Here is a 27,134-nt window from a genome sequence, read left to right on the forward strand (position 1 = left end):
ACCTACGCTACTACAGCCTAATTGATATAAACAAGAGTTAAGCTCCTGCTGCATCTCATCAACCTTGTAACCAAACGACTTTATTCAAGGACCTGCTGTATATATGAGCTCATTCACCATAAAGTGGCCATAAAAAATTTCATTGTCACTTATAAGCACATAAAATTTGATTTTAGAAAGGAAATCACTATAAAATATTAGGAACATTTCAATATCTGGAAAGAGCATTGAACCAAAATGTACTCTGAGGAAAATACAGTGTACGCTTCAATTACTACATAAAGTACCAATGTTATTATATAAAAGGAAAAGAAAAATTAAAAGCAAAGCTAGGTAAAGCAAGATGTAGGTAATCTGATAAAAAGTTACCAAAACTATATTCCCAGCCTCAACTTGTTGGGCAGGTGCACTAACATTTACTGACTACCTGCTACATGCCAGAAACTGTACCTACGTTCTACTTACTCTTTACAACAAATCATCAGGTAAATAGTCTTATTCACAATTTAAGGTTAGGAAATAGACACAGAGGAATCAAATAATCTTCTGTGAATGACAGATCTAGTTAGTCATAGGATCAAGATTCAATCCCAATTCCAGAACTCCAAACTCCAAAACTCTTGCTTTTCTTTTTTTAATTAAACCACACTTACAGTGGTAGAAGCTTATATATAAAAGTCATCAGTGGGCTAATACTTGTATAAGTAGTACAGATTAAAAATATCAATAATGGCTGCAACAATACTCTAAAAGCACATAATCTCACTTTTTATCTTTTAAAAAGTAACTCACTAGGTTTTCAGCCAAATTGATTGATCTCTAAGAGCAGTCCTAAGTAACAAGTCTGTCAAAATACATTGTGCAACTTGATGTTCTCAGGGCCCAGGGCCTGCCACCAAAGGATGCTCAGAACACCTTCAGAGAAAATGACAAAATGAGGAGGTTGACAAAACTCCCTAAAACACAACTTATAAAGCTAGACAAAACTCAAAAACAACCAGTTCAGCACTCTGGAAATCAACCAAAGCCATGCCCAAACTGGACTGTTTCTCCATGAAAAGTACTGAACTTCAGTTAAGATCAGCAGCACAGCACAAGCCTATGGCATTTCTTCCTGAGACCATTCCCATCCCTTGCCGCCAGCTCCACTGGTGCAATAGTTCAACAGAGAGGGCTGAGCTGAGAAAATGAACAGCTTCGCTGCCACTGCCAGGCCAGACTCACTAGAAATGGAGCACTGTTTCTTAAAGTGGGAATCCCAGCAGCAAGAAACACAAAGGCTTGAGGATCTGCTTGTCTGAGGCTGACGTCTATTAGAAGCAAGCAAAAAACCAGAAGACTAGCCACATTTTAACAGGAAGTCTGGGTGGTGACACAACCACAGTGCCCTGATAAACTCTCTACAGATACCCCAGGTTTACCAGAGATTCCGCACATGCATCACAGACACCAGAGTGGGCTTATACCACCTACATCCCTTGCTGACAGAGATCACACCTACATACAAAGAAGATGTGAGGGGGTCCAGCTGAAAGTAAAAGCCACAGCAGACATGAAAAGTGCCTGACATTTGAATGTGCTCCCTAGACCCACACACAGATCCATTAGCAGAGAATGAAAGCTTTACTAACTTGAGGTTAACCTCTCTCTGATCAATCGTTGGAGGAACACAAAACTACGCTTCCTCACAAGTGGCCCCTAAAAAGCTAGGCCTAAAAGCAACAGGAAACAAATAAACACAAAGCAAACCTGAGTAGAGCCATCAGCAGCGACACAATACGGGAGAGACAGCCCTCACAGATTTATTCCAGGCAAGTTATTAAACAAAACAACAACGAAAATAATAGCTCAAGAAGAACAAGAATCAGAATCCAGAACTGCTAAGTTCCATTATCTGAAGTCTAAAATATCAGCAAAAACCTTGGAGACATGAAGAGAAAAAAGAAAGTGTGACCTATACTCAGGGAAGCAGTTAATACAATCTGTCTCGAGTGTCTACAAATGTTAGATTTAACAGGTAAAGACTTCAAAGTAGCTATTCTATGAATATGTAAATTTAAAGAAAAGGAAACCATGTGCAAAGCATAAAAATAAAGTATGACAATGATAACTCAACAAATAAAGAATCTTGATAAAGAGAAATTATTTAGAAAGAGAACCAAATGGAAATTCTGGAGTTAAAAAATACAATAAATGACATGAAAAAATTTACTAGAGGGCTTCAACAGCAAATCTGAGCTAGCACAAGAAAAAATCAGTACAGTTGATGACAGCTCAATCCAAGGAGCAGAGAGAAAAAAAATCAAAGGAAAACGGACAGAGCTCAGAGGGTTGAGAAACAACATTGAGCTCATCAACACATGTGTGATGGGAGAAGAGGAAAAATGGCCAAAATACTTCAAAAATAATCGCCAAACTGACAGGAAGGAAAACAACTCATCTTCCTATCCAAAAAGTTCAACAAAACTCAAAAAAAGATAAATACAAAGCAATCCACACCTAAATACATAGTATTCGAACCGCTCCAAGACAGAGAGAAAAACTTGAAAGCAGAAAACAACAACAAAAATTTCATCACACACAGAGAAAAACATGACAAACAGCTGGCTTCTCCCGGAAACAATGAATGTCAGAGGCAGTGGAACGTCCAGAGTGCTGAAGGGGGGATTACCAGCTAGGAATTCTATAACCAGAAACTACTCTTCAAAACGGAAAGAGGAAAAAGACATTCCATTAATTTTTTAAAAAGAGAATTTGTGGCTAGAAGATGAGCCTTACAAGGAACGCTGCATGAAGTCCTTCAGGTTAAATGGAAGTGACACAGAAGGAAACTCAAATCCACAAGGACAAGAAGAGTACGAGAAATGGTAAATATGTAGGTTAGTTGTAAGGCTCAATTAATATTTTTTTCTCGTTTCTTCTCTTAAACTCTTTTTAAAAAATAAGACTGTATAAAGTCATAATTTAACATTGTAGAGCTAAGTTTATAACATAAAGGGATCAAACATATATGACCATAACAGCATAAAGGAAAGAGGGGGAAAAAAAGACGAACCGGGACAAAGTTGGTAGATTTTACCAGAGTTCCACTAAGTATTATTCAGCTAGTAGATAATAATATACTAAGGTGCATATTATAATCTCTAGAACAATCACTAAGAAAATTACTCAAAAGTATAGTTAAAAACAATAAAAGCAACACAGAAATCAAAACTGTACAATAATAAAAATTAACACAAAAGAAGACAGTGACATACAGAAGAACAAAAGTATACGGTAAATAAAAAAGAAATAGTAGAGAACAGTTTATGAACATGACCCAAAGGCAAGGGAAGCAAAGGCAAAAATAAATGAATGGGACTGCATCAAACTAAAAAGCTTCTGCACAGCAAAAAACACACAAAAAACCTGACAACAAAACAGAAAGGCAATCTTTCCGACAAGGGGTCAATATCCAAAATATATAAAGAACTAATACAACTCAACACCAAACAAACAATCCAATTAAAAAACGGGGAGAGAACCTGAATAGACCCTTCTCCAAAGAAAGCATATGAATGGCCAACAGGTATATGAAAAGATGCTCAACTTCATTAGCTATTATGGAAATGCAAATCAAAACTACAATGAGATACCACCTCACACCTGTAGAATGGCTATTATGAACTTGTAATAATAGGTGAATTTTATTGCATGTAAATTATGTTTTAACAAAGCTATAAGAAAAAAAATATTGTGCAGTGGTTTGACTCAAGCAATAAACTACTATCTGAAGACTGAGAAAAGGCATTCCACTCCTTCATGAAAAGGCGTATCACCAAATACAAACTTAATGCAAACTCCAGCTCATCCAAGATGCTCATGTGGATGCTACAAGCATGTTAACGCATCACTTACATGACATTAATTCCGTCAAAACATAACACATCAACTTAAATGTCAACATATAGAAGGCCAAATAATGCATTTAACCCCTCTGCCATGCAGTCCCACATCTGCTTATATACATTAACTGAATATTACTTCTGTGTTTTCTCATCAAATGTTTGCACAACTGTCTAGACTTTTCACGTGTAAGCCATTATGGTCTTTTATGTCTGCAACTATAAATTTCCTGGAAGACAAGGGCAGAGGTGTTAACTCCACAACATGCCCAACACATTACAGGAGGGCCTACAGAGGTTCTGAGAGACGTGGCCAGAGTGGCCCTTTGTTTTCACCCCACTTCATAACCAGGATGGGTTCTTCCTTTCACTGAGAAAGGAAACACGTTAACAGTTACCGATTCTCATACCATTTCTGAGCCATGCTAACACTGGCAGGTATCAAACTAAAGAGGCTAATGTTCCAATGTGTCTATACAACAGACTTAACATTGCTTTCAAAAGTATTTCTGAAAAGACTCAGTTATCATAAACTCAATCAAGCCTATCCTTAACATAGAGTACTTAACTTAAGGAAAATAAAGTAAAACAAAACCAGAACATAAAAATACCATTTTTTTCCTACTCACTTTCATCGCACTAAGCCAAAACCATAAGCAATAAAGAATTACTTGGAGATTAAAGAAAGCATTGTAGGGAATATTGAGAATTCAGACATACCAGAAATGTAATCATGTTCTCAAAAGCCTAAGTACTAGCTGTAATGCCTAATGTGTAGCAGCAGCTGTCACTCGGATGACCTGCTGGTCCCTTCCTCAATGCCTGTTCTCAGCACACTACTCGCAGTGGCAGCACTGCCTCTTAGGGAGCACGTTTCAGAAGGCGCTCCTCTCAGAGATAGCTCCATTTTTCTGAAGAAAAATCCTCCACAAGATTGGTGTACAACATTGTAAATCACTGCTTACAATGCCACTGTGAGTTAAATACAGAAGTGACTAAAGGAGATGATACAATTATAAAAAGGTAAGTACTCTGCCTGATGCAACAGCAAGCTCTCTGACAACCCAGGCCTTTGGGTGAGGACCCACAACCTGGCATCAGAACATCAAGGATAAGGGAATTTTTCTGGTGAGACCAATTCAACCTCTAAGGCTCTCCCTTCACCTTAGAACCACAGGCAAAGGGACTTCTTTCCAAACAAATGTAAATATCCTTGTCATGCCTGGCACGCAGTAGAGCTCTAGGTTCCACTATAATCCATTCCTACAGTGTCCTCTGTAGAAAGATGAAACAGTCTTACTTATTCCCAAACATAAAGGCATTTCTAAATATGTAACCCAATTCTCCTCTATTTCCTAGACAGTCAGTAAAGAGTTAGAAAAGTAAATATTCTAGGCTTTGCCAGCCACTCGCAACCACTCAACTCTGCCTCCACAGCAGTCTCAGACCACATGTAAATGAACGGGTGTGGCTGCATTCCAATAAAACTGTTTTCACAAAAACAGGTGGTAGATCAGACTCAACCAGTAGACTGTAGTTTGCTGACCTTGCCCTAGAATAATAGCTATTTAAAGCTAAAAAGGAAATTACAGATCAATATAACTCACCCCCAACCCCTGCCCCTCCCATGCCTTATTCCCAACAAGAAATTAAATTCAAGTTATTTGCTCAGGGTCAGACAGTACTCTCTTGCTGCTTTGTTCTTACGCAGGAAGATGATTTTCTGAAATAAAAAAAGACTGAGAGACTGCCTCATTCTTTCAACCTACCATCCTATTTCCTGAATATCAACAAAGCATACTGACTCAACATGGAGGTGTTACTGTTCTGTTTTTTTAAATATACTTTGGGGGGGGGCAGTTTTAGGTTTACAACACAATTAAGAGGAAAGTACAGAAATTTCTCACATACCCCTCTCCAAGACACATGTCTGGCCTCCCCCACTATCAACATCTCCCACCAGAGTGGTACATTTGTTACAGCTGATAAACATACATCAAAATGTCATTATCATCCAGAGTCCATATTTACATCAAGGTTCAGTCAGTGTCATACATTCTATGGGTTTGGACAAATATATAATGACATCTACCCCGCATTGTAGTACCATACAGAGTAGTTTCACTGCTTTAAAAATCCTCCGTGGAGAGGTTGTTTTTTAATTTCAAAGTATTATAAAATAGTCCCTAGTCTCTGATAATCTTCTGTAAATACTCAACTTAGTGTAAAAGAATTCAACTTGGTAATTTTGTAATTGTCATAAATAAAACCTACACATATCAAATATAAGGTTTCCTTTCCTCTTCTTCCTTAAAGTTTCAAAGTCATTGAGAAATCCACTCGAATCAAGCAAGCTTGACCAACCACCACTTCTGTGTGATTTCCTCCCATTCTTTCTTCTGCCAAAGTCTCAGAACAACTTACTTTCTCTGCCAATTTATCCTTTCTTTCTTTAAAAACCCATCTCAAAACTCTGCCTCAAGCAGGTTTTCACCGAGAAAACATTAATATCTCCACGTATTTTCTGATTACTTTTATCCCACCCAGATTTTTTTTGCTCCATTTTCCCTTTGAGAATACCATCCTGCATGTTCCATATTAATATGAAATTATGTATTTGTTGCTTTATATTGCCCTTACGTCTTTTTCATGTGTTTGGAAACATATTAAAAACTCTTAGGAGGCATGTATGAGGTTTTGTTTCTAAGCATAGTATACTAGCGTGTTCACTGTTCGTAAATTAAAATGGAAGACCAATAAAATCTAACTTTGATCCCTTAAAAGTGGTTCTTCATTTGCCCTTTATCTACATCTGAAATCTGGAAGAGTCCACATACATCTAAAATAGTGCACTTTTTCTATATTCTGTCCTTACTGGATGAGGAAAATTATAAAATGTTTTCTTCTGTACTTTATTTAGAATTTTAATGGACTCATATTAGTTTTCCCAGAAATAGTTTCTAAGTCTTTATGTCGAAAGTTTCAACTGTTATGCTGAGGCTCCCATTTAAATACTGCCATTCTCCATTTCAAACAAGACGTCTCTTCTTTCAAGTACATATTACTAAACAAACCTGTAAGCAAACATGACAGAACAAATATTTTTTCTTTCTTGAATAGCTTGGAAATTCCCTCGATTGTCTGCAAGAGCAAATTCAACTTTGAGTAATGTACACATACACAACTCTGAAATGGATTTCCAACAATTAAAGACATGGGGGGGGGGGAAGAGTGCTTCAAATTTCTGACACCCTTAGTAACCTTGGCTCATATGTGCTATGCTTGACAAGCTTTATTTCGTTAACTGGGATGGAGAGCATTTCCAGGCTCTTAGGAATCAGGAAAGCTCTTTCTACTAGCAACATTAGCAAGTATAAGCTTGATAATAACGCAAAGGCAGTGTAGACGCCTAGCTGTGGGACTCTGGGCAAGTAGCAACCTCCGCGTGCCTCATTCCCATGTCTATAAAACTGGGTCAATGATAGATCCTATCTCACACGGTTTTTAGGGTTAAATGAGCAAATATATAAAAAGCACTTTGAATACTGCCTAGGACACACACCTGTGAATAGTACAGCTCTTTTCATCACCATAAAAATAATATAACACAACCTTCCTCTTGCCATCAGCCTACAATAAACCATAACTATGGAAAGCAATAAGACTTTTTTTAAAAAAATTCTAAAGACCACTCCACAAATACCATCTCAAACAAGATACAAATAAGCTGCTCAAAGTCAATTCACCTAAACATCTCTGGGAACTTTCTCATCTGTGAAATGAGGCAGATGAACAAACTGACCTGCAAGGTCTGTCCTCCCCACTGTAAGACCAGGGCAGTTCTCTTGGGCAGGTATTGTAAGAAACCAGCACGGTAAGAAAACCTCCTGGTACGCCGGCAGCGTTCAACTGCCTGCGTGTCAGTTCAGTTCATTTTTATTTAAACTATCAAACACTGCCCCAATTTGATGTTTAATCTCTTTCTATTTGGATACTATAACTATTAAGCAGTTATATGATGATCTCATCTTTTTCTTCTCTGGCCAATCTGAAAGAGTTGGAAACTAAGCACATATAAGCACACTTCAAAATGCAAAACAAGTATATTTGAGTAAATTCACACTCTAATCATATAGGTACCCAGAAATATTATGTGCATAAAGGCACCTGAATATCATAAAAATCAAGCTGTGCATCAATAAAGCGGTTTCACACTTAGTGACTGCTATTCTAATTACACTGAAGCCAACTATTTTATCACTACAGTTTTTAAATATATTTGCATGGCAACATAGCCTTAGAATATTTTCCAGAACAAAATTCATCATAGAAATTTTCTAGGAACTTTCTGAAAACTTTTCATTTTAAAGTTGAAAAACAGTCAAAACGAATGCAATGCTGCACCACAGTAAGCGTATGCAAGCCATAAGCCTAATGGTCAAGGCCTTCCTTCTGAAAGACTGACTGGAGTATTGACAGGAAAGGAGCCTATCTGATGATAAGTTTCTGTGAAGATGAATCATGGCTAACCATATTACAAACATCGAGTGCTTTATTTTTTTTCCCTTTTTTAAAATATATCTTTATTGATTTTAGAGAGAGGGAGAAAGAGATAGAAACATCAATGATGAGAAAGTCATTGATTGGCTGCCTCCTGCAGGCCCCCAACTGGGGATCGAGCCCACAACCCGGGCATGTGCCCTGAGTGGGAATCGAACCTCGACCTCCTGGATCCTAGGTCGACGCTCAACTGCTGAGCCACGCCCAGCTGGGCTCAAGTGCTTTATATGAGTATCTGGGCATCATCTTGTAACTGGCATATTATTAATATGCAAAAGAATACTGTTAAAATGTTTTAAAAGATTAAATATGTGAATAAAAAAATAAGGCACTTAATTTATTCATAAAATGTATGTCAGATAACACAACTTTAACCCAGACTTGTTCAAATTACATTGCATTCTAAATATGGTGTATATGACAGGAGATTTTACGCACATTGTTTTTTTACTCTATGGTGCGATAAAATTATATCTCATCAGAACATATTTTGTGCAAATGTTCTAAAATAAAATCATTGCTCTGATTAATTGTATTATTACATTTTATATTTGCTTTTAAAAAGAAAGAGGCATTTGGTTAATAAGCATTCACAGAGCATCAAATAAGCTCTCAACATGAGCTGAAAAATAATTATCTGGAAAAAAAATGGGAGGCTTGCTATATTAATTTTTTTCTCCTATTTTTATCCCAGTCAAACTGAATAATATCAGCTATTTACATGATAGTTCCTAATAACTTCAAATCGCTTTTCACCTACATCATCAAAACAATTTTTTAAGTTATTGCTTATTTCCTTTCTAGCTATAGTCATAACCATTTTTGTATAATAAGCTGTGGGGTTCTTCTCTCTACAAGATTTCTAACATCTCAGATCTCAAGGCTGTCAGCATTAAACTGCTGGCCTAACATTCAGATGTGAAAAACAATGCACTAACAGCTGGAATTCTACCTGAAAATCATCGACATTAAACCTCTTCCGCTCATAAACTCAACAAAAAGTCCCACATAACAAGAAAACGTAAGATTTAGTTCATCACACATGGTTTTATAAAACAATCACTGGAGTGAATCCACACATTGAAAGCAAATGAAAATATTCATATTAATTATATTATTCGTAACAATCTGATTAGTCCTGAAAATGTGGTTGGGTTTCTCTGGTCTTCACACAGGAGGGGGGCACGGGATGGAGAGAAGGGACCATCTCAGAACTAAATAACTGATGACTAGAGCACTCATTTCAACCCCACATGACTGAGATTTGGGCATTTGTTAAAACAGTTCAATGATAACAAAAAAGATCTCATAATCACCTTCCCTGAGAACCAGATGCAAACAGAATATTATGTTTAACATCATTCAATGTTGTCAAAAAATGAGGCAAGATCTGAATGAGGTCAGGCGGACAAATTGAGAAGGCAGCACAGTGGTTAAGAATTTTCCTTCCCAAATTATTTTCTGCACTGACCTCTCTCTTCCAAATCCCAGTCCTTGAGTAGTCAGGACAAGAGAGAGAAACATCAGTAGTCAACGCTGAGTACTTTATGCAGCATCAAAATGCAGACACAACTTTTATATAGGGATTCCTCTCAGTCTCTGTCTGCAAAGCATATGCAACCGAAGAGTTTGACATTAACCAATTTTTTATAGAAAGTGACAACTCTCTGTACGGAGTGTTTACCGTGTGTCAGGCTTTGTGTCAAACGCTTACACTTGCCATGTCATCTAATCTTCACCCATTTTCTTTAGTTTACAGACAAGGAAACCAGGAAGCCAACAATTCAGCTTACCTAAGGCCACACAGCTAGACCCTGATAGCCTGAAGCCAAACACTTTACCATTATATTAATTAAAGTACTGAAGAGATAAAGTCTAGGAATCCAAGACAAAGTTAATAATAACTACAGCATATTCCTGAATAACATCGTTGTGTTCAAAGTTATTTCATTACAACTTTTTTTTTAATCCTCACCTGAGGGTATGTTTTTTATTGATTTTACAGAGAGGGGAAGGGAGAGGCAGAGAGAGAAACATGGATGGGCTCCCTCCCATATGTCCCCCGAACGGGGGTCAAACCTGAAACCCAGGTATGTGCCCTCACCTGGAACTGAACTCTCGACCCTTTGGAGCATAGGACAACATTCCAACCAACTGAACCACACCGGCCAGGGTTTATTACAACATTGATGAGATGCTCCAGGATCTTAAGTCTTGTTTATATCAATTAGCCTATGGTTAAATCAGTTTCACTACATGCAGTTTTGCTTGAAGTTGCAGAACCTACTGAGGATGTTGAATGAGGACTTACTGTACTTAGTTTATCTGTTCAGGCAAATAAAATTTTGCATTGTAACAGGTTTCTCAATCATAGGCTACCAATTATTGCAAGCATTTGCTACTCAAGGTTCCAAATGAAAACAAATGTCATGAAGAGAGAGGTCTTCAACCCTCCAGTTTGCTAAAGAGCTAACATAAATATTGTTTTGTTGAGCACAGATAGGTGACAAAAACAGTCTCTTGAGATATATAACTTATACCCAGATAAGATGATAGACCTGTAGGAAAAAAATTATGATGCACTATCACAAGGAGTAAGGCACCTGTAGACACAAGCAATGGAGGCCCACTGTATGTTGGGGGGGGGGGATGAAAAGGGGAGAAGAGAATGGGAAAGGGGGGAAAAACTCAGAGGAGACATGAAGTCTTCTTTGGCAAAGACAACTCCCACACAGAGTAAGAAAACAATGGAAATGGAAAGGGGGAACAGAGACTTTCCAGAAAGAAGAGCAAGCACAGCAATGCTGGATTTGCATGCTGAGCTCCTGGAATGGTAATGACTTCTCATCAGATAGACTGGAGAACATAAAGGCCAAACTGTGGAAAGTCTGTCCCAGCCAAATTCAGGACTTTGGACTTCATCTTATAAGGTGATGGGCATCCACAGATCCCATGGGTGGATCTTGGCTATGCTCTGATCACCCTCCTAAGTGCTACTTCTCGTATTGTAATAAAGCTGGCTCTCAGTGAGAAAAAATAAGCTTTTTTTATTTTTAGCAGCGTGTTCAGAGCTAAATGCACTCAACCAATAAAAATGAAAAACTACACCAAATTCTCAAAATATGTTTTTCAAAAGGTTAATACTTAATGTTTTCCACACTGATTTCCAATCTTAAAGTAGATGAGTCTTTGAAACTCTAGGCCCAAATTCAACTAACATAGGTAACACCATATTCTTTTTTTCCAAAGCTTTAAAACATATTCACGATGATGACTGACAGCACAAAAATAGCCCTTTATCTGAGGGGACTGACATGGAACCCCAGCTCCTCCACCCTATATTACCCAAGAATGCATGTTAATCAAGAGTGCAAGCAAAGTCTTGCAAGGTGGTGGGGACGAGTGATCAGTAAGGAATGACTGCTAGGGAAGAGGGCACTGCCATGCTGTCAAGTTCATCACAACCACACCCAGGCACTCTCCGGCCCTGCAGTTTGCCACAGTCTCCTGGAGACCCAGGACAGCACACAAAGTCTTTCTTCTGAACACCCCGTGCTTGTCTCATGCTCTTCTGAAATTCTTATTCAGTCTCACAAAAGATGTCAGTGTTAAACTCTACCCACCTGCATCATGCAGAAAGACACCAAACACAAAGGTTCTATCTAGTTTATATGGCCGAAGGTGACAAGACTAGAATTAACAAACCGCACTCCTACAAACTGAACAGATCGCCCGTTGAGTCGAACTCTACCTCACTTATGCCCCAAATTCATGTCCTGCCCTTAACAACCCAGTTCTTCTCATACTTTTCCACTATAAACTCCATCGCCTTATGGGAGCAGAGCTTGGGCGTGCCAAAGTTTAAATCCATGCAAATTCTCTCTACAACTCCATGACAGATCCCTACACTGTACTTTTTACTTGCATAATGTGTGAATGCACACATGTGCATACATATTCTCCCCGAAGTAAAAACCATATTCCAGAGGGTTCCATTATGTTGATCTGTGGTTTTGCATATCTACAGGACTACACCAAGCCCAGCTGCAGAACCGAGAATAAACCAAACAAAAATTATATTTTAAGAATTAAAACGACCATTGGAGCATAATAAATTATAACCGGAGATATTTTTAAAAGTATAAATCTTCTATTATTGACCTAATTGCCAAACACAAGACAAATACTCCACAGACTATTTTCCAAGGAAGCCTAAAAAGAGGCTATGTGTTTAATGAAAACCCCGAGAGACAGCGTAAGCAGCAGGAACAATGCACTCATCCCAGCAAGCTGGCTGTGACCAACTCCCCTCTGTCTTCTGGTTTCCTCTCTCCCCATTTCATGGCTCACTTGATGAGCTAAGTCTTCTGTAAGCCAAAGCAGTGGGTCACCAGTAAAGCAAAACAAACAGGATATTCCAACTGTCAGTGAGATACAAAATAAATGCTAAAAAATTCAAGTTAGTAGCTAATGTTTCCCTTGCATAACCACCAAATTGTGCCTAGGGAGAGAGGCCTCAAATATATTTTTAGAAGGAAAGTGGAAATTTTTTTTGAAGTGTCACACCTTAGCACTTTCTTGCTTTTTGTGCCTTTGTTTACTCAGTTTTTCCAACAGACACAGCTTTCCATCATTTTTCTCTGCCCAATGAGCTAACTACCTGGCTCAGATACCACCCCTTCCATGAGGTCCTCCCAAACCGCAGTCAAGGTGACCCTCCCCTGGGCCCGGTGAGGCTGCAGGTCTCACCAACATGGCTCTAGTAGGTTGTCTTGTATTAGTCTGCTCTGATCTCTTCTTGGCAGATCTTCATTCTGGAAAGTCTCTCTTCCCCCTTTCCATTTCTACTCTGTTTTCTTACTCTGTGTGGGAGTTGTCTCTGCCAAAGAACAATTCACTTCTTCTCTGAGTCTTTCCCTCTTTCCCATTCTCTTCTGCCCTTTTCATCCCTCCCCGCAACATACAGTGGGCTGAGAGTTCGTAACTGTCTTAGGCAAGTAATTTTCTAACCTCTTGTTAATGGGCTGGAATCCAATTTATTTCAAGTTCTCTTAGAAAACTTTAAAAACATTATAATTTCAGAAAACAAGCAAGTTTACTATTAAAACTTTTAACTGCACATACTACATTTAAACTCAAATCTGATGGACCTTCATGATCTGAGTCCTCCTAGTCCTCCCACTCCAGTCTCTTACCTCTCTCCTCTTCCCTCCCCCATGAATAAAACTTCCTATGCCGTAGTGATGGAGAGTAACTTAGAGTAGCTTGGACTTCCCAAATCACATCACAGCTTCTACCCCAGGATGAAATGCACTCACCCTGCCTTGTCAGCTTCTCGGATAATTTCTCAGCCTTAAGAACCCGGTTCACATGATACTTTCCCTTCCCTAAATCACGATCCTGCCCCATTCCAAACTGGCCCCCCACAACCAGGACAAAATATGATCCCCTAGCTCTGTGCCATAGCTCTCTGTTCTTTGGTCCCTGTGGTAGCAGTTACATGGTTACCTATCTCCCCTCCTCAATCCCATACTCCTTTCAGGGTCCATGTCTGACTAGTCTGACTAGTTTTATCCCTGTCACCTAACACAGTGGCACATGAAGGTGTTCCACAAATATCTGTTGAGTTGTACATTTATTTGATACAGAAAGGAAAAGAGTTTATGGTCTAAAAATATGCATTTCTCAGGCTAGTTATGCTATCTAAATTATAAAGTACAGTTGACCCTTGAACAAAGCAAGAGGTAGGGGCACTGACCACCCCACCCAGTCAAAAATCCACAAATAACTTTTGACTCCTCAAAAACTTAGCCACTAATAGCCTATTGTTGACTGAAGCCTTACCAATAATATAACAGCCAATTACACATTTTGTATGTTATATGCACTACATATTTGTATTTTATTCTTACAGTAAAATAAGCTACAGAAAAGAAAATGTTAAGAAAATCATATGGAAGAGAAAATAATTTACTATATTTATTGTAAAAAAATCCTCCCGCAAAAAAGTGGACCCACACTATTCAAATACAGGTTGTTCAAGGGTCAACTGTATGTATTTTAAATACAAAAGACATTTAATACTCATGCCTTAATGAATAATACTTCCAGATCAATCATGTATTCATTCCTTCAACAAATATCTGGGCTCCTTTTAACTGCCAGGAACTGTGCTGGCCAGAGCACCCACTGGCCCCTGTTGCCTTTGCATATATTGGAACAGGGAGCCCTCTCTGGGCAGATGAGTAACGAAAGTTGGCCCCAGGCCTCCAAGTGATCATTTCTGCTGGCACCTGTGGGTGTGGAGGCTCCACCTACAGTCATAAATGAGAGAAAGTCTACTTTCTGGAGCTCATATTCTAGTGAGGGAGACAGGCAAATACATGGTCCATTTTCAACATTTTTCTATATGGCTCTGAAAAATCAGACTTCAACACACAACACTTAATGTTCTCTGTATAACTGCCCACCTCATTAGAGACTGGTACTATAATCATCAATTTGAACTTGAGTGGAGGCAGCACCTATGCCAGCAGAGAGTTCTAGTACTCTTTCACATAGGGCACAGCACTGTTTCCAGATTCAAGCAGGCCACAAAATTGACCATATTTTTGATTATCACCTTATGGTGACTGGCCAAATTTATTTCACCAAGGAACATTTTCAATTCATCTGTTTGTTTGATTTTAAGTCATTTTTTATCTTGCATGTGTGCTTAAGAATTTTTTTCTGTAATAGTAAATATTTCATAAGATACTTTACTCAGTTTGGAATTATTTACATTAACAGTTCATTGCTCAACACTGCTACACTCTTATCTACTCAAGTTAAATATAAGAGATAATTGCTATTCCAAGTTGATAAAACACATCTGAACAAATACAAAACCTTTTTTAAAATAAGCTAAGTTTTCTAATACTAAAATATCTCTTCACAGTTAAGGGAAATACTCATTTTTGCATCTGTATACAAAATATATATTATATACATATTTTTGACCAATTGTTTCCTGGGGAAAAATAGGTCAGTTTAACTCTGGGTTCTGCAAATAATGGTCTGAATTAGTGTCAACTACAGCTGTCTTCACTTCTTATTATTCTAACATGTAAAGTAGTACAAAAATCAATCTCAAAAGTAGTATGGGGGAGGGGTAAAAAAAATCCATGGTGATCCAGTTGGCAATGAATATCCAACCATTCGTTTCAAATTCCTCAATCCAAATATGGTTCCTATGAAGAGAGAGTAAATCTCAGACTTTAATATCAATATCTAATAGTTGGGAAGGCACTGTAATTTTGTTAAATTCGATTAATTCATTCAACAAATATTTATTAAGCAGCTCCTAAGAGACAAGAATTGTGCAGGGCAAGTGGAAGTGAACACGAAAAATGGAGCTAGCACTCCTGGAGCTCACCATGAAGCAAGGTCAACACCTGATACGCCGCCATTCCTGTCGCCAAATAGATACTTTATTGTGAGATTTACTATCAACTTGACTTCTCTTTAATGCAAAGTCTTACCTCTTAAGTTTCTGGGATGAATCTGCTTAGTTCGAGGCATCTTCTTTGATTCAGGGGCCCCTTTCTCTTAGAAACTGTAGGAAGAGCAGGTCACAAAAATGTAGCTCCATAAACTTAATGTCCATCAATTAATCCATGTGCTAAAAAAGAAGAAAAAAAAGAAAAACCACATTTTATCACCATCAAAGGAAAAAGACACTTCAAAAGTAATGGCTTAATACAACACACAACACTAATCTAAACTCAACAAAAGGTAACCAAGCTGGGGACTGCTGCAAAAGATTATTTACTAACTTTTAATTAAACACAGAACACATCATTTTGCCAACATCTGGGCTTTCTCATCAAGTAAACAGGAAAAACAACCCACTGTACCTTTATCAAAGAAGAGTGAAAAAATCCACAGAATTGTGGTTTAAAGTAACATTAGCAGGTAAAACTAAAGTATAGCATCAGGCTATAAAAGGGATACGCTATGTACAGTACATGTCCGCACATTCATAAACTCTTTACGGACAGGAACCATGTCTCAGTCACCTTGTTTCACTGAGTTAATTCAGTTAATATATGTGGTTGCTGTTGTGGCTGCTCCCCCTTATTCCAGTTCTCCCTTCTAGTCTCATGGTAGCACTGCACTGTCTCCCTGTGTTTAGCTAAAATGTGTGACCAGCTCTGGCTAATGACCTGTGAGTGGAAGAGACATGCATTGCTTCCAGGCTGGAGAGTTTAGTCATAGAAGCAAGATCCTCCCGAGCTCCTTTCCCTCTGCCATGGGACAGCCGCTATTCTAGACAGTGAGTCTGACATCACAGAGCTGAACTCCCACTTACTCAACATGATCATGTAGCATAAGAGAGAGACTGCTGTTGTTTTAAGTCACTGAGGTTTGAGAGTTATTTATTACAGTATAACCTAGTCTGTCCTGGCTTAGACATTTTAAAGACAATGACATGAAATACAATATGCCAAGACAGTAATAATCTAAAACCTAATCATCTCTTGCCCCAAATCAGCTACCTGGCCTCCTCTTCCACAAGGATCACTGAGCTAAAATTTTAGTTTTAACTTCCTGCAATATGGCTGATAAGTGAAGCCCACTATCATGATGTTAAACACAAAATTTTTCATCACTAAGCAAAGACAAAAAATGGAATAGGAGTGCTTTTGTTTAAAACTTTTGTTATATCCTGTACTACAGAAGAAACAAGAGAATACTTAATGACTACCTACTGTGTGCCCATATACTTTCTATACATTACCTAGTAACTGGTAAGGTAGCTATCATTTAAACATTTTGTAGATAAGAAAATTAAGCCGGGAAGAGGTTAACTAATGTGTCCATGGTCAGCAACTAAGGAAAGTGGCACCATGTGACTCGTTTACTCTGGATGCCTATTTCCTCAGTGGAAAAAGGGTTTTATTAAAGAGGCTGTGTAACACAAGTCATGACTACATATTTTGATGTCCAACCAGACTAGGTTCAAAGCCAAGCTTTACCCCTTACTGTGTAGCCTCATTCAAGGTACTTAACCTCTCCAAAGATCACATTTCCCAACTGCAAAACGAGGGAACAGTATCCACCTCATAGGATGTAAGGACTAAACAATGTGCCGCTGCCCGACACACAAAAATATTCAAATATTAATTCTCCTTAAGAAAGCCTATATGGAAAACACTATCAATAATATCCCAAGATATGGTTAGAGAAATTTATAATTTCATTGCAACTAAGAACAAATGGAAGGCTACAATTAACTTCAGTATCTTATCCCTGATATGGCTAAATGTGGGCACTGCCAAAAATATGTGCAGTTTTTTTAAATGCATGGGGAAGAATATGAAATATGATGGTCAAATACTATGTATGTACTTCATCTAGCACTGTGCTAAATGATCTATAAAATATATCCCTGCATTAATGACATCCACCATCTGAGGCATGAAGCTTCTGATTCAACAGAAAATTTAGACATTAGGGCCAAATAAATTGTACGCTTAAATACGTTCCCTGTAAAATTTAAAGCTTTTAAAAAGTAATAATAAACTTAAAGCTTTTAAATGGTCACAATATTTGTAAGTTTTTAAATCGTGAACTCCGACTGTTACAGTCACGTGATTCCTATAAGATCAGGAGCATAAAATGTAAATTATGCAAATTCCCAGTCGTAACAGCTTTAAGCTACCCCATTCACGGCCTATCCACCGTCCCTAGCTGTCCATCCCCCGTTTAAATCCTTGTGGGAGGGGAGGAGTGAGTATTTTCAAAGACTACGGCAGCACTGTAGCGACCAGGGCCAGTGACAAATCATTCCTTTACAGGAAAGAAATAAATACCACATGGAGCAAAAACATGACATGATCGAAAAGCGTAAAGACAGTTACAAGGAGAAAAAACATGAATGAATGTGGAGGGCGGAGCCTGGGAAAACCCCTCTGCAACGCTGCACTGAACAAAGCACTTCGCATGCCAGGAGGAGGGGGGAGCATGAAAGTGCCAGCTCAGGAAGGAGCCCGGAGTGGGTGAGGAGAGCAGGACCAGGAGGCGAGCGCGCAGCCCGAGACTCCTCCTCGCCGCCGGCTCCGCCAGCGCCCCCTCCCCTCCAGCAGCAACTCCTTCCCCAGCGCGACCCGGAGGGAGCCGGAGCCGGCCCGCGCCCAGACCCCCGCCCCCTTCCCAACTGCGGCGGGCGCGCACTCCCAACCCGGAAAGGAACTACCCAGGTGGCTGCGAGTAAACAGGCACTCGGAGCAAAGAACGAAAGGGAAAGAAAGCCACAAAGCCGCGAGGTGGGGGAGCCGAGGCCTGGTCTCCCTCGCCCCCCACCCGCTTGCAAAATGCGTCCGCGGCTGGAACGCGGGCGGGGAGCCCGGGTCCCTCCGTACCTGCTCAGCTCGCAGGACCGCGGCTCGGGCCGCTCGCGCGCGGCCAGGGCGCCCAGAAGTGCAAGCGTCTCCCGCACGCAGCCATCCCCTCTGCAAGGTCGGCGGTTGCACACACACGCACACACACCCGCGCGCCCGCACGCCCCCCGCCCGCGGAGGGGGACGTGGTCCTGCCCACCCCGCCGCCCTCCCCGCCGCAGCGTCCCCGCCGCGGACCCGCGCCGAACCTGCTGCCAGGACGCCTGGCGGAGCCGCTGCCGCTGCAGCCGGCCCTCAGCTGCGCTGCTGATGGCGGCGGCCGGAGCTCGGAATCTCCGCGACCCCCGCGCGGCAGCGGCGGCGGCGCCAGGGATCCCTGCTTCACTTGACAACCCCAAACACAAACATAACCTCCTCCTGCGGCGGCTCCCGGCCCCCGGCCCCGGCCCCCCTCCTCGCCGCCGCCGCCCCAACAGCAGCCACACTAGAGGCCGGCGACTGGCACTCACACCACCCAGCGCTGAAATATTAAACAGGGGAGCCGGCCGGGGGGCGGGGGGGGAGCGCGGAGCGCGCGGGCGGGGGCCGCAGGCGCCGAGCCGGGGAGGCTGCCGCGCTCGCCGACGCCCCCGGCCGCGGCATGACCGCCGCCGGGGAAAGGAGTCCCGGGGGCCGGCGGCGAGGCCCGGGGCGCGCACCGCGGCGGGGCGAGGCGAGACGGGGCGGGCGGCCCGCCGGGGCCGTGGGACCAGGGGCGAGCAGGGCGGGCGCGGCTTTACCTCTCCCCGGACAGAGTAGGGCGCGTTTAGCGTCTTTAGGGGCGACGGGAGGAGCGCGGGCCGGGCGGCGCAGGGGAGGGAGGGCGAAGGTCCGAGGCTTTCCCGTGGGTGGGCGGGGCGGCAGGGGATCCCCGGGGGCGGGAGCGGGGAGGCCGCGGGCTGCGACACGCGGGCGGGGGAGGGGCCGTCCCCTGTGCGGACTGAGGCGGGAGCCCGGCGAGGGAAGGGCGGGGGTCACCCGGGCGCGGAGGCCCAGCTGGACAGGCGTGGCCGCCGGCCCAGCCCAGGAACAGGGGCAGGGTGGGAGCCCGGAACCCCGGGTCTCCCCGGCGGGGCGGGCCCGAGACCGCGTCTCACCCAGTGGCCCGCCCGCGGCTCCGCCCCGCCGGGCCGCCGCGGGGACGAGGACGGGGGCGGAGAGAGGCGGCGGCGCGACCCGACGGGGGAGGGGCCGGGTTAGGGACTCGAGGGGCGGGAGCCCGGGGTGGCGCTGGCTGTGGGACTGGCGCCCGGCGGGGGCTGAGGGGCGGGCCTGGCCGGTCACGCGGCCCCGGGGAGGCCACGCCAGGTCCCGCAGTTGGGGCCGGTTGGTTCGAGAAGAGGGGCGGGGACCGGCGGGGCGGTAGTTTCTCTTTACCTTCTCTTTACTTTCTGAAGCAGGATGTGGGCCGGGCCGGTGACGTCATGGGGTCTCCCAGCCCCGCCCCCCGCCAGGGTCTGATGGGGGTGGGGAAGGGAAAGGGGGGCACCCCAAGGGGGTTTCCTCAGCAACGCGTTGAGGGAAGAGGAAAGTCATTGTGAAACTTGAAACTCATTAACTTTGAAAAACAGCTTTTAAAAAAAACAACGGGGAGGGGGGAACGGGGTTGTTGGTTTGGAGGGTGGAAGGGGACATATTTATTAACCCTGAACTGAAACTACTTTTTGGTGGCCGATGTTCTATTAAAAGATTGAGGAAAGCCCAGGTTATTCCAGAGGCCGCTCCAGAGCCCGCTGGTGGTTCCCAGAGCCCGAGCGGCGAGCGCGGTTAACCCCTGCCTGCCCGCCTGGGGCAGGAAAGGGGGGGTACTTCAGGTTGAGGAAGCGGGGCGCGGGCCTGGGCAGTCGACCTGCTCCAAGGACGTCGGGGAGAAGAGAAACGGGGAAGGGAGTAATTACCATAAACCAGAGTTTGACCCCGGCTGCTAGAAAGCAATAGAGAAAGCAAGGAGTGGAAATTTATGGCAAAGAAATCAGGAGGGGCTGGACCAGGGTAACGAACGAAGGTTTGGGGGAGACAGACCTAAAGAAAGTAAGAAGCTTGGGGCTCAGAAATTCTACATGTGCACCTGAAAAGCAGGCAAAAGAGGTCGGCTTAGAAGCCACGTCGAACTTGGGAGGAATTAAGGAAAAATTTTGATGCTGAAAGATTTCTCAGGTTAAACCAAACTGCTTTCCCCTTTTAAGGAATAAAAATGCTAAACGACCGTACACCCACTACGCCGGCCATCTGTGCAAACTTGAATTATGTCCCCTGGGGCTTCCATAAAGACACCTAGGTTTTACCTGCTAGGGTTCACCCCTGAAATTCCCCTGAGGAAATCCTACCTCTAGCTCCTTTGCACTAAGAAAAGCTTAACTTACGCGAATGGGAATAATTAAAAATGGAATACTCAATAATGGCGAGCTTGTACCCCCAAATAATGCCATATAAAAGGGGGATATGCCTGTTAAAAACTAACTATGGTGGTAAGAGCAAAGATCATCCAATAACTGCCTAAATTTGAAATGTTTAGCATAATATGCTCCTAACTTTGCAGTGAAATAATGCAATTTTTTTTATTTTCAATGGGATATAATCATCTCTCATAAAATGAAATGAAATCTAATGGATCGCAGTCACAAACAGCTTGGAACATAACTTCCCAATGGGGTATTTAAATAAAAAATAAACATTCATTTACATGTGAAAGTATACCTAATCTGTCAGGTAAAGATGAAGGTAGCTCCATAATATTAATTCTACTTTGTGGCACTTGTTAAGTCAAAAATGCTAACTGAATGAATATAATTTTAACCCAATAGTTGCTGAGCAAAGCAGAAATACACTTTGTAAATGCAGTGTTTATAAGGGATTTGGCATTGCTGTGAACTTTCTAACAAATTAAACATGCAATTTTGTCATTTCCATTTGTTAAACAACTTTTTTCTTAAACTCACAATTTAACTCTTCTGAGCAATAAATCAATATTAAATTGTTCTTTTAAATGTATACAATACGGAACAACTTGCTATTTTCTATTTGTGAATTAATACTCTAAACACAGTTTCTTTTCCTAATTCTGCCTCCAGTTCTAACTTCCTAGTTATCAGAAAGCAAGGAAACCCAGCTAAACTATAAAGTAGCCTCGGCTTAATTGGTCGCAAATTTAAATACAGCTTCTCAAGTTGTATCTTATAAACGGAATGTGGAGAAAAAAATTTGTGAAGATCCACGTGAGTGGTTAATAGCAGTTTGAACAGTCAAAAATTCTGGAACTAATGGGGGAGATCCTCGTACTCTGCAAAAAAAGGGGAGGTGCCTAGAGGCCCATTTCTCTCCGGTCGCATCTCTAGTGGCCCTGTGAACTCTTCTGGAGCTCCCCCTCGGGACTGGGGTTCAAGGGAGGGCAGTGTCCCTGAGAAGTTCTACGCACACTTTCCTAGCTGAGCAATTTTGGGAAGACTGAAGCCCACCCCAAGGCTTTGTCCACCGGGCTCCGCGCCACACCGCTGCCCGCGCGTCCCCAGCCAGGGTTCCCACGCGGGCGCCCGGCCCGGCAGCGATCGGGCTCCCCCCTGGCGCGGCCCCGCGGCCCCGGCCCTCCGCCCCGCGCGCGGCCCGGCAGCGCCGCAGCCACGCGGAGATCCCGGAGGTTCCTCCCCGGCGGCCGCGGGGTCACGCCGCCGCCCGTCCCTCCCCTCCGCCCTCCGCCCTCCGCCCTCCGCGCGCTGGGCTTTCCTGTCCACCAGCCGAATCCCCTCCTCCTCGGGGCGACCCGGCGGAAAAAAAAAAAAAAAAAAAAAAAACCTTCCTGGCACAGCCTGCCAACTCCGCCGGACGCCCAAGCGCTTCCCAAGCCAGACGCCAGACAAAAGAACCGAGAGGAAACTTACCCGAACTGCAACGCAAAAGTCTGATCCAAAGCTTCCTGGGTTTAACTTTTAATTTTAAAAACAACAAAAGCAGAAACCAAAAGCCTCCTAGGTTGGAAGTGGGCGTGAGAGGAAATGCTAGGGGGAGGCGCTTGGTTCCCTCGGCCGCGCTCGCCCCCTCCCCCTCCCCCCCCTCCCCCTCCCCCCCCGTTGGGCCCCTGCCCGGGGCTTTGATGTTATCTCGTGCACCGCCTACGTGGGCTCTGCCGTGGGCTCCGCGCCGAGGGTGAGCCGCGGATATTGGCGCTGCGGGTGCTGGTTTGAAGAGAAGGAAGCAGGTGGTCACCCTAAAGGATCCTCGCTTCTTAGCCCCGCAGAGAGAAAGCAGCCTTTGCCCCGTCTTCCCCTTGTTACCTGCACTGAAAGGAACGACCCGTCCCTCTAGTAGGAATCCTGGAGATTTTGTTTTCCCTCCACTGTCAGCACAAGCTTAGAACAAGATAAGTATCCTGTGTTTTCTGAGGCTTTGTTTGGTTTTTAGATCTCAGTTTTTAAAGTCAATGTTATTTCCCTCCCCACGGACTCGCGGCCTTGAACAGACGAGAATATACCTCTGAAGGAAATAAACTCCATAATAACACGCCTTTCACAGACAGATCCTGTAGGGCAGAATATCTGCCCCTCCCCCCCGCACACACGTTATGGAAAGCTTGTAACTGTTGCTTTTATCTTAGCTAACTGGACACTAGCAGAAACTGGATATATTTCTACATTAGAGTAGCAGTCTCAGGACCATCACAAACAAAGCACTAACAAAGGGTGGCCTTTTTTTTTTTTTTGAAACGGATTAGTAATCAAGAAGGATTGCACCGTCTACCTTTCAGCGCCGACTATTCATCCGCCTTATGCCAGCACCGGCCCGTGTTCAGGCCTTGCCCTCCAGGAGTGTACAGGTTAATGGAGGCAGGATAAACACATGGAAAAGTACCTCGAGGGAAAAAAGATACAAGAAGCAGCTTATAAACAGAGCCAATTAAAGTTATACAAAGTTATTTACATGATTGCTGAGAGCTCTCTGGGTTGGTGGAGGGCAGGATTATGAGGGAACGTTCCATCCTGAGGTTGAGCTCTGAGCGGGATTTTGAAGGAAAGTTCACGATTTGGCAATTTTATGAGAACAGCATTCCAGGCAAGGGAAATAGCTTGACTGTGAAAGCAAGTAAACTATGTGTGATGGTTTTTCTGGCTAGAGTGGAGAATCAAAACAAATGTGAAAAGAAGTAGGGTGACCATGTAAATGTAGCATCCAAACTGGACACTTTTGAGAGGGAAAGGGAAACTATTAATAAAAATACCCAGATCAGAGACACACACCTGGACTGTCCTAGGCAAACAGGAAGGGTGGGTTCTCTAGCAAGGAGCTTTGGAGACAGAATAGGCAGGCAACAGGCAACCAGGAAAAAGGAAGGAGGAATTAAGGAAGGAATTAAGATGTGATACTGCAAATACAGCCATACTTCCCTTTATTACGCGTTGCAGATACTGTGTTTTCATCAGCATCGAGGCAAGACCTTCCACCAGCAAAAAGATCATAGGCCAGTGAAGGCTCAGATGATGCTTAGCTTTTTTTTTTTTTTTTTTTTTAGCAAGAAAGCATTTTTTAGTTAAGGTATGTACATTTTTTTAGACATAATGCTATTGCACACTTAGTGGACTATAGTACAGTGTAAACATAACTTTAAATGCACTGGAAACCAAAAAGTTGGTGTAACTCGCTTTATTGCGGTATTCACTTTATTGAGTGCCTGGAATGGAACGTGCAGTGTCTCTGAGATATGCCTGTACCTGGTAGTCATTTGGTGACATGTGGACTAAGAATGATCTTGTTAAGGAAAATTATTGTCACTGATGGATTTAGGATCCATCATCGTAGTATGTTTATTGGCAGTAGCAGTAATAGTAGCATTGGTATCACCACAAGAAGTGATAGTAGCGGTCACGGTAGTGGCTGTAGTTGACAGTTATTGAGAGTTTATGACTTGCCAAGCTTTCTTAAATAAACTCACTTAATCCCCACTATAAACCCATACTACAGATGAAAGAGAGGTTTAAAAATGCTAAATAATCTGCCTGTAGCTGCAGAGGTGGTAAATAGTAGATCCATGACTGGAACCCAAAGAATAGAAAAATGCTCAAAGCTTCAAGATTATATTTTATGAAAAATATTACAATAACTCTTCAATGTTCTACATCTGTGGGGCAAAGAAGAAGAATGAATGAAAACAACTCCATAGTTTCAAGTTTGGAAACTTGGTAGAGTGTGTGATCAAAACAGGAAAGTTGGGATGGTGTAATGCTTGAGGTTTAAGAAAGATAATTTAATTCACATTTATGCCAATGTTGATATTACTAACTTTACAGGATACACAATCTAAGGAAACTGGTTTCTGACTTTGTTTAAAAGTTCAATGCCAACTAATAATATAGTTTAATGAGCATTATTTGGTGTACTACCTATTAAAGAGGTGAAAGATTGATAGAAGCAATATTTGCAGTTCCTAAGAGTCAACAGCATTCAATTAAAACAATTCAACCTTATCCATGATCTAACAATGTGGAAACAAACAAGTACAACACTCTAAGACACTGTGTTAGTCCAACAGTCTAATACACTGTATTATTCGTCTCAGGCTGCCATAACAAAGTACCATAGACTGGGCGACTCTCAATAGAAATTTATTTCTCCACAGATCTGGAAGCTGGAAATCCAAGATCAAGGTTCAGCTAATTCCGTTTCTGGTGAGAACACTCTTCCTGGCTTGCAACTGGCCAACCACCTCTTTATTACGTCATCACATAGTCTTTCCTCCAGGTGTGCCCACACAGACAGCAAGTGAGCCCTCTGGTCTCTCTTCTTAGACACTAATCCTGTGGAATCAGGGCTCCACCCTTAGGATTTCATTTAAGTTAATTACCTCTTAAAGACCCTATTTCCAAATAGTCACATTGAGGGTAAGACTTCAACATATGAATTTGGGGGTCAGGGTAGGAACACAATTCATTTGATAGCAGAGAAGAGTATTTTTACATGGAAATGCAGAGTGAACTAATACTGACCTAGGAAAGAGGCTTGCGGGGTACTTGTAGATGAAGTAAGTTAACACAGGCTTTGAGCTCAGACGTACCTGGGTTTCAGTTAGAGGACACTGGTGACTGTGGGAAAGGTCGCTCCCATCTCGTTAAGCCTCAGTACATTCCTAGTAGAGGTGAACAGAGGACTGAGTGTAATACTAGATGAAAATGCCTGGAAGTGACTGAGTGCTCAATGAATGTTAGCTACTATTATAACTATCGTTACTATTTTAATAATGTTTCTGCATTAAAAAAAAAATGGAAAGCTCTACATTAGACTGCAATCTCCTTTATCCAAGTGAAACACTGCTGGGGCATGCTTACTTTGATTTTATCGTAGCCTCAGACAGCGAAAAAGACTTCATTCTAGCCTCTCGTTTCCAGGAAGAATTACTCCTAAATAACTCTTAAAGCATTATTGTGTACACTCTATTTTTTAACACTTCTAGTAAAATAGTTCTCAAACCTCCCGTGGAAAGCTGTTTTGGTTTCTGCACCTTTACTGCATTATAAATAAAGCCGTTTTATTGATTGCCGAAGGATTTAAGGGCCTCATTTCCCCCAGTGTATTCACAGTCTGAACGTATGTAAATTAAATGCTCTTTACCCTTCCTATCTAAAGTATGTGTATCACTTCCCCTGTTCCCGTACTCTATGGCTCATCACTCCGTTGCTCTCCTTCATAACATCTAACACTCTGAAATTATCTTACTGGTTTACTTGTGTATTATCTCTCAGTCCCCAAGTAAAATATGAGGCCTTGAGTAAAGGAGGCTTGATTTGTTTCCCACTGAGTCCCCAGTACCTGGAACAGCATTGCGGTAAATGTTTGCTGAGCCGATGAAGGACAAGACCACCCTTTTTTTTTTTTTTACCAGTGAGCGCAGTCCTGCTAGTGACTTTCAGATCCTGCTTTTTCATGGCCAGGACCTGCTCTCCAAATGGCCTCAAACTAATAGCTTTGCTGTGGTCTGAGCCCTGCTCATCTGTCAGCTTAGTTACTAAGGCTTTCCCGCCAACTTGAGTGTGTTCTTACGTTTGTGTTTTCATTTAACCAACTTGGAATGTTTCATTTCTGGACTTAGTGTTAAATAATGTGGTTGAAAGGGAACTGCTTATCTAACAGACTAGGGAACCAAATCTGCAGTGGTCACACGTATGATACAGTGTCACCAGGTTGGCCACTGGCAGAGCTCAGCTGGAGAGCTCCCAGCCAGCCCTGCTCCCCTTCCTCCTGTCCCGAACCCTTCTCCTCCCAACCCTCCCTGGTTCTCGGCCACCAG

At 42.5% G+C, this 27,134-nt stretch overlaps 1 protein-coding gene across 4 annotated transcripts in view; it reads right to left on the bottom strand.

The window, feature by feature from the left end:
• HIVEP1 (HIVEP zinc finger 1) overlaps positions 1 to 22,845 on the bottom strand; it is a 130,217-nt gene extending 107,372 nt beyond the window's left edge. For 2 of the 4 annotated variants that reach the window (XM_016204173.2, XM_016204170.2), the window contains exons 1-2: positions 22,741 to 22,845; positions 15,965 to 16,104 (exon numbers count right to left, since the gene is read on the bottom strand). In XM_016204173.2, the coding sequence (XP_016059659.2) occupies positions 15,965 to 16,004 (40 nt within the window). In that variant the 5' untranslated portion in view covers positions 16,005 to 16,104; positions 22,741 to 22,845. Of the gene's footprint in view, positions 1 to 15,964; positions 16,105 to 18,847; positions 18,903 to 19,074; positions 19,225 to 22,740 lie in introns of those variants that run through there. The other 2 variants (XM_087820640.1, XM_016204172.2) reach the window with 2 other exon arrangements.
• Positions 22,846 to 27,134: the final 4,289 nt, after the last annotated feature.

The sequence above is a fragment of the Miniopterus natalensis genome, chromosome 9 (genome assembly GCF_054644295.1).
Source record: "Miniopterus natalensis isolate mMinNat1 chromosome 9, mMinNat1.hap1, whole genome shotgun sequence".
Classification (NCBI taxonomy): Eukaryota; Metazoa; Chordata; class Mammalia; order Chiroptera; family Miniopteridae; genus Miniopterus; species Miniopterus natalensis.